Raw genomic sequence first — 8,586 nt, 5'->3', positions numbered from 1 at the left:
GGATCAGAGTCAGATCCAGGATCGGTAGCACAGGTGATGACAGCCAGGATGATATGAACCTAAAAAGGCGAGTCATAGCGGCAGCAGAAGACGGGAGTCAGACCAGCACAGGAGGACGCATTCAGTAGCCTGGCCACCTGATATGGCTGTCGGCAGGGACACAACGCTGGAATCGGATGAGGAATATGCACGTGCTGCCTCCATGTCACATACTGGTGTAACCTCTCAGGTTTATGCCCTATTACGTTTGTAGGCCCTAAGAATGTAGTTCCTGATTTTATGTCAATTATTTGTACAAAAGTGGAATAATATTAAAAAACTGAAACGTGTTCCAAAGTATTCCCTCCTAGAAGTGTTTTTTTTTTTCCCAAGGCTAGGTTCACATCGCGTTAGTGCCATTAGTTAAACGGATGTGCTAACGCTGATGCCCAAAATCTCTTTATTTCTACAATCGTGTTAACGCATGGTTCCTTTGCATCGGCATGCAATAGAAATGGAGGTCTATGCATAGCGAACGCGTCCGTTCACTGTGCGTTAGACCTAACGTACCTGAAAACGCGGTAGACCGCGTTCGAGGGTGCGTCGCAAAGTAACGCATCATCGCTAACGCATGCCGATTTTGACATGCGTTACGATAATGGATGGTAATAGGTGCGTTAACGGATCCGTTAAACGGATGGCACTAACGAAATATGAACCTAGCCTAAGTGAGTATAAGGTACCTGGAAATGCCTTACTAAAGGTGCCTATAGGACTATATGGACTCTATGTGCCACTAAACAAGGTCCATGATAGCCAACATTTCCCTGGACGCTTAAGTCCTGTTCCCAAACCTTGGGTGGCGGAAGAAGTTGAGGTAGAGAGGAGAGTATGAAACTGCTGCTTCGTTCATTGTCTATGGAACTAATGAAGACAGATACAGTTGAAACCAGAAGTTTCCTTATGTTATATAAAAAGACACCTCTGCGTGTTTTTCTCAATATCTGACATGAAATCAGTATAAACCTTTCCCGTTTTAGGTTAGTTAGGATTACCATAATTATTAATATTTGCCAAATGCCAGAATAATTAGAGCGAGAGAATGTTTTAAGGTATTTTTATTACTTACTGCAAAGTCAAAAGTTTACATACACTAAGATTACTATGCCATTAAACAATTCTGGCCTGCCCATATGGTGATGTCATGTGTTTGGAAGCTTCTGATTTTTGGCAACATCTGAGTTAATTAGAGACAAACCTGTGGATGTATTTTAATGCACACCTGAAACATACTGCTTCTTTGTGTAGCATCATGGGAAAGTCTCAAGAAATCAGCCAAGATATTAGGGAGAGAATTGTGCACTTGCACAAGTCTGGCTCATCCTTGGGTGCAAATTCAAGATACCTAAGCGTGCCTCGTTCATCTGTACAAAGAATTACACGCAAGTACAAACAAGATGGGAATGTCCAGCCATCATACCGCTCAGGAAGGAGATGGGTTCTGTGTCCCAGAGATGAACATGCTATGGTCCGAAGTGCATATCAACCCAAGGACAAAAGAAGAAGACCTTGTGAAGATGATGGCGGAAGCTGGTAAGATTGTGTCAATATCCACACTGAGTACTGTATCAACATGGGCTGAAAGGCCACTCTGCCAGAAAGAAGCCATTACTCCAAAACATAAAAAAGTCAAATTAATGTTTACAAATGCACACAAGAACAAAGACCTTAATTTTTGGAGACATGTCCTGTGGTCTTATGAAACAAATTGAACTTTTTTGGCATAATAACCATTGTTATGTTTGTAGGAAAAAGGAAGAAGCTTGGAAGCCTAAGAACACCATCCCCACTGTGAAACACGGTGGTGGCAGCATCATGTTGTGGGGTTGTTTTGCTGCAGGAGGGACTGGTGCACTTCACAATAGATGGCACGAGAAAATAAGATTATGGGGCAATACTGAAGCAACATCTCAAGACATCAGCCAGGAAGTTAAAGCTTGGGCGGGAATGGGTCTTCCAAATGTACAATGACCCAAAGCATACTGCCAAAATGGTAAAGTGGCTTAAGGATAACAAAGTCAATGTTCTGGAGCGGCCATCACAAAGCCCTGATCTCAATCCTATTGAAATTGTATAGGCAAAGCTGAAAAGGCCGGTTAGAGCAAGGCGACCTACAAACTGGGATCAGTTACACCAGTTTTGTCAGGAGGAATGGATCCAAATTCCGACCAACTATTATAAGAAGCTTGTGGAAGGAGATCCCAAACGTTTCACCCAAGTCATTCAGTTTAAGGGCAATGGTACCAAATACTAATAAAATGTATGTAAATTTTTGACTTTGCAGTAAGTAATAAAATGCCTTAAAACAGTCTCTCTCTCATTATTTTGGCATTTGGCAAATAAGTATGGTAATCCTAACTGACCTAAAACAGGAAAGGTTTATTCTGATTTCATGTCAGATATTGAGTGGATGTAAACTTCTGGTTTTAACTGTACCCACATCAGACTTTGAATGAAGCCCCAGCGCCCTTGCTGCTGGAGACACAGGTGTAGGTGTCCACATGGTGGGACAGACCCCCAGATATGAGCAACTTCTCATATATTTTGTGGATAAGTTAATGTTGCTCTGTCCCTAAAGACTACTAACCTGCAGATATAAAGTTAACCTTCAGGTAAATAGCGCTACATTGCAGCACAGCCACCACACTGAACGCCCGGGTACAGGAAGAAAATAAACTTTATTCCTCCTGGAAGCCGCCGACTTTTGTAGCTTCATCCAATCACAGCATTGTGCACGGTAGTAGTAAGCACACCCCCACACTTTGATTGACAGCTGGCTCTGCGGTGCATCTGTGCAGAGCAAGCGGTCAATGTGTAGGCGTGTGCTTATAGTCACCTCTGACAGTGTACTGATTGGTGACTGAAGCCTCTTCGCTCACGCCTGCATAACTGAAAGCCGGCTAACGCTGCTTTCAGTAAGGTGGCCGGACAGCATTGTAAGGATATGTACCTACAAATTAACCCTATAACTGCAGGTTAATGGCGTTTGGGGACATCACAGGTTCCCTTTAAGGAAAACAAGCAAAGAATAGGGGAAAAAAAGCAAATTACACGTTGCCCAAATTGGATTGAAACACATGGCCTCACTGATGTACGACAACATTACTACCCAACTACATCACTGCTCAGCCCCGTATCATTCATAACCCGAAATAATAGATCCATTCATTATATCACTTCCCATTAGTCTTTATTTTCTAATTTCTGAAGTTCTTCCACCGGTTTATCCAATTTAAAAAGATCTCCGTAGGGTTGACCCGATCATTGCCCGTCTTTTCGGCAACTTTAGAGTTATTTGACGCATTCATTTCTTCCTTGAAGGTGAGAAAAGCCTGCTCCGCTCGCGTTATTTCTTTCTCCGCCCTGAAATGGACCATCTGTCTGCTCATTATAGGAACAACCAGATTAAAGTCATTGATTCTCTTGTTGAGTTTGGTTATGTCTTCTCTGAACGTCTCACAAATCTCCGTCCACTGGGTTTCCTGCCTGTAGGTCATGGGATCTCCTAGTTTTTTCCGAGAAGCCACCAAATCTTGTCTCAGTTTATCTATAGTATCCCGGATCTCTTTCTGCAACAGGATCCACTCAGGTTGATAACCGTTATCTATCAATATCCTATTGAGATTATGGGTCATGGGGTCCGTATGTGGACATGAGGAGAACTTGTTGAGGGGCTTTCCTTTTCCACTGAGATTATCAAAATCCCCTTTAGCCATAGACTCCTGGATAAGGTCTTCTACTAGACGATCAATGGCTTGAGTAATTTTGACCTTTTTGCTGTGTTTTATGTCTTTGGCTATCATTGAGTTTTCAGCATATTGTTGTTCTAGCTTCTGCTTCCGAAAATCGAGAACCTGGTCAGTAGCACGGTCAACACGAAATTGCCCATATTGACGCTGTCTTTGACTTGGCGTACCGAAACCTACACCTTCATAATTCAAGTACTGTCTATGCTGCGGTATTTTATATTCTGACACCTTTTCTTTATCGTCTTCCAGAGTTTGGAGTTTTTTAGACTCTTTGGCCAAGTGGGTCAATAAGTCCCTGTAGGCTTCATCTATCTGCATGAACATGGTGGCACTTGCAGTGGTGGCACCGCTATCTGGATGGTATTTCTTCGCTAAGCTTTTATATGAATCTCTCACTTCATCGGCAGAACATCCTTCGGGGACATTAAGAATCCGGTAACAATCTTTTATGTTTCTTTTCTGCTTGTAGGTGGAATAACCGCAGAAGTTCAAGACTTCACAGCTGGGAAATTTCCTTGCATTAGTGAGAAAACAGAGGAGACTTCTTGTTTTCTGAGTTAGAAGTACACTAAAGAGTTTCATGTTCGAATAGTGAAGAAAATGAACATAAAATAAACCTGCGAGAGGGGAAAAAAACAACAAGAAAGCAGTAAATGGGGCAGAAGTGCATAGTCACTGTTGTCTCAACAAACTCTTCAGAAATCTAAAGTACAAGAGAATATAGGAAACGCTTTAATTTACTTAATCATATAAAACAATGATTCTTTTCTCTAATTATGATCAACTTTCTTATCTTTTTCCCTGCCCCCTGGACTAATCAATCACTCTGAAAATCTGCTAAATTCCCAAGACAGACTTCCAGCTCACTGAGGGATCCGACAGATGGATTTCCAGCTCACTGAGGGATCCGACAGACGGAATTCCAGCTCACTGAGGGATCTGACAGACGGATTTCCAGCTGAGGGATCCGACAGATGGATTTCCAGCTCACTGAGGGATCTGACAGACAGAATTCCAGCTAACTGAGGGATCAGACAGAAGGTATTCCAGCTCACTGAGAGATCCGACAGATGGACTTCCAGCTCACTGAGGTATCCGACATATGGACTTCCAGCTCACTGAGGGATCTGATAGACGGACTTCCAGCTCACTGAGAGATCCGACAGATGGACTTCCAGCTCACTGAGGGATTCGACAGATGGAATTCCAGCTCACTGACGGATCCAACAGATGGATTTCCAGCTCACTGAGGGATCCGATAGACGGATTTCCAGCTCACTGAGGGATCTGACAGATGGACTTCCAGCTCACTGAGGGATCCGATAGACAGATTTCCAGCTCACTGAGGGATTCAACAGATGGATTTCCAGCTCACTGAGGGATCCAATAGACAGATTTCCAGCTCACTGAGGGATCCGACAGACGGACTTCCAGCTCACTAAGGGATCTAACAGACGGACTTGCAGCTCACTGACGGATCCGACAAATGGAATTCCAGCTCACTGAGGGATCCGACAGACAGACTTCCAGCTCACTGAGGGATCCGACAGACAGACTTCCAGCTCACTGAGGAATCCGACAAACGGAATTCCAGCTCACTGAGGGATCCGACAGATGGACTTCCAGCTCACTGAGGGATCCGATAGTTGGAATTCCAGCTCACTGAGGGATCCGACAGACGGAATTCCAGCTCACTGACGGATCCAACAGATGGATTTCCAGCTCACTGAGGGATCCGATAGACGGATTTCCAGCTCACTGAGGGATCCGACAGTCAGACTTCCAGCTCACTGAGGGATCTGACAGACGGACTTCCAGCTCACTGAGGGATCTGACAGATGGACTTCCAGCTGACTGAGGGATCAGACAGACGGAATTCCAGCTCACTGAGGGATCCGACAGACGGAATTCAAGCTCACTGAGGGATTCAACAGATGGATTTCCAGCTCAGTGAGGGATCCTATAGACGGATTTCCAGCTCACTAAGGGATCCGACAGACGGACTTCCAGCTCACTGAGGGATCTAACAGACGGACTTCCAGCTCACTGAGGAATCCGACAAACGGAATTCCAGCTCACTGAGGGATCCGACAGACAGAATTCCAGATCATTGAGGGATCCGATAGACAGACTTACAGCTCACTGAGGGATCCGATAGACCAGGGGTCTCAACCTGCCTTCCTCGACGTCCTCAAACCCTGTGTGTTTTCAAGATTTCCATAGCATTGCACAAGGTGCTGGAATTATTATCTGTGCAGGTCGTTAAATTATCACCTGTGCAATAAAAGGAAATCCTGAAAACATGACCTGTTTGCGGCCCTCGAGAAATGCAGTTTGAGGCCTCTGCGATAGACGTTCTACCAGCTCACTGAGGGATCCGACAGACGGACTTCCAGCTCACTGAGGGATCTGATAGACGGACTTCCAGCTCACTGAGGGATCTGATAGACGGACTTCCAGCTCACTGAGGGATCTGATAGACGTTCTACCAGCTCACTGAGGGATCCGACAGACGGATTTCCAGCTCACTGAGATCCGATAGATGGACTTCGAGCTCACTGAGGGATCCTATAGACGGACTTCCAGCTCATTGAGGGATCCAACAGATGGATTTCCAGCTCACTGAAGGATCTGACAGACGGATTTCCAGCTCAAAGAAGAGTGAGGCTATGTGCACACCTTGCGGATTCCACTGTGGAATTTTCCGCAGCGGAATTCCAAAATCCGCAGTGAAAACCCGTTGCGGTTTTTACTGCGGATTTATCGCGGTTTTTACTGCGGTTTCTTATGCGGATTTTCATCTGCAATTTCCTATTGGAGCAGGTGAAAATCCGCAGAAAAGAAGTGACATGCTGCGGAATGTAATCCGCTGCGTTTCCGCGCGTTTTTTTCCGCAGCATGTGCACAGCGTTTTTTGTTTCCCATAGGTTTACATAGTACTGTAAACTCATGGGAAACTGCTGCAGATCCGCAGCAGTTTCCTATGAGTTTACAGCAAAATCCGCAAAGTGTGAACATAGCCTAAGGAACAGTGTGTGGCAGAAACACACAGACTTGTGCTGGAGCTTCTTAATAAATGTGTTATCCCACTCCACAGCTGGATTCACAGTTGCACTGCTCAGTATTGCAGTATAAAGTCCTACGTCTGAACATGTGCTACATAGAAACAGGAGAGCAGGAATTTCTCACAACTGTGTGTGCTGCCTATGAGAGACATCATAGCATTTAAGATGGTATATAAAAGAGGACACTGTGGATAATACTAATCTTTATTTTTATATAGCGCTAACATATTCCGCAGCGCCTTACAGTTTGCACACATTATCATTGCTGTCCCCGATGATCACCATGTGCAGTAACAGTCCACTACCAGCAGAATTGTCGTGTCCAGGGTGGTATATACACCACAGCATTATAATAATGTGCCAGAGACCTGCTGGGATAAAAGCAGCTAACACTCTGGAGCACTCGCTGCGCTGATACTTTCCTCCTGAACACGGAGTGGTTTCTGCAGATGGATCCTTAATCATCAGCTAATCAGCGGTTGTCCACCTTCGGAAACTTTTTTTTCTTAGTTAAATGCTTGTAAATGTGTCTATTAATAATGTTTGAAATTGGGTTTGGTTCAAATTTAGGCACCTTTTACTTTTTACAAGCTCTGTGCTGCACTGTCTGTCGCAAGCTGCAGAATGAGTTGACTGAGAATCCATCAGTGAGCTTGGTCTGAAGTTTAATAGAAAACTTTATGACTCTTTTTAGCTGTGATTTTTTTTTTAGTTCTTAGCTGATTTATGACCACAGACCACATCAAAGTTGAGTACGCAGGGAAACAACCTGTCAAATCAAAACGGTGCAAAATACTTATTGAAAAAAATATTTTTAGCCCAAAATACATGCAGTTAAGTAAAAAAAGAAAAAAAAAATAGACAATCTTCATAATATGCATACTCTACTCATAAAAGCAAAACTCCAAAACGAACATATAATGATTAGATTCTGCATTTTCTGCCGCCAGCGACCATCAGGATCCAGAGAGTGGGGGGTTAACACTGACTGTCTGGGGGTCACTGTGACACTGCACAATCTGCTGCTTTTCCCATCTCTCCATTCACAACAAAGGCTGCACCAGATTGATAAAACAGCTGTGTGTGCATGTGGCCTTCACTTACCTATGGCTTAGAGCAGGGGTCCCCAACTCCAGTCCTCAAGGCCCACCAACAGGTCATGTTTTCAGGATTTCCTTTGCATTGCACAGGTGATGCAATTATTACCTGGGCAAGACTAAGGAAATCCTGAAAACATGACATGTTGGTGGGCCTTGAGGACTGGAGTTGGGGACCCCTGGCTTAGAGAGCACTGATGCCTTTCAGGAAGCAGACATGTTTGTTGTGCAGGACAGACTTCTGGGAAATGTAGTTCTGTATTATGTGACAGCACTGCCATCTGGTGGTCATTTTATGAATTCTATATCTTTTGCCTGTGTGATTTAGGGTCTGAATCCATGGGGTAAGGGGGTATGTTTCCACGGTCAGGAATGGCTCAGGATTTGCCGCAGGTAAAATCTGCATCTGAGGTCACTGGCATGTTACCTGTGTTTTCGCCTCGTTTTTTCCACATGCGTTTTTGATGCGTTTTTTTTCCATTGCATGCGGGGTTTTTACACTTGAAATAAAGATAATTGAAAGTTGGCTTCTGGGAAGGAAAAAAGTGATTTCCTGTTTGCAGATATATTGGGGTATGTGCACACAGTCAGTAAACGCTGCGGGTTGGATGCTGCGAACATCATTAATGTCCGACC

The 8,586-nt window shown here is 44.3% G+C and overlaps 1 protein-coding gene across 2 annotated transcripts; it reads right to left on the bottom strand.

The window, feature by feature from the left end:
• Nucleotides 1–3,214: 3,214 nt before the first annotated feature.
• On the bottom strand, nucleotides 3,215–8,185 carry DNAJC28 (DnaJ heat shock protein family (Hsp40) member C28). Of its 2 annotated transcripts, none has more exons than XM_069760806.1 (2): nucleotides 8,128–8,185; nucleotides 3,215–4,405 (listed from the first exon to the last, which is right to left on the bottom strand). In XM_069760806.1, the coding sequence occupies exon 2, from the start codon at nucleotides 4,368–4,370 to the stop codon at nucleotides 3,237–3,239; it is 1,134 nt and encodes a 377-aa protein (XP_069616907.1). In that variant the 5' UTR covers nucleotides 4,371–4,405; nucleotides 8,128–8,185; the 3' UTR covers nucleotides 3,215–3,236. The 2 variants fall into 2 exon arrangements, with proteins under 2 accessions (XP_069616907.1, XP_069616906.1); XM_069760805.1 differs by lacking the exon at nucleotides 8,128–8,185 and adding an exon at nucleotides 7,958–7,964.
• Nucleotides 8,186–8,586: the final 401 nt, after the last annotated feature.

Source organism: Ranitomeya imitator, chromosome 3 (genome assembly GCF_032444005.1).
Source record: "Ranitomeya imitator isolate aRanImi1 chromosome 3, aRanImi1.pri, whole genome shotgun sequence".
NCBI lineage: Eukaryota > Metazoa > Chordata > Amphibia > Anura > Dendrobatidae > Ranitomeya > Ranitomeya imitator.
This window is presented reverse-complemented; position numbering and strand designations above follow the sequence as displayed.

Bases quoted from the DNA above. Each gene is read 5' to 3' on its own strand.
- DNAJC28 (XM_069760806.1), bottom strand. From the start codon at position 4,370: ATGAAACTCTTTAGTGTACTTCTAACTCAGAAAACAAGAAGTCTCCTC.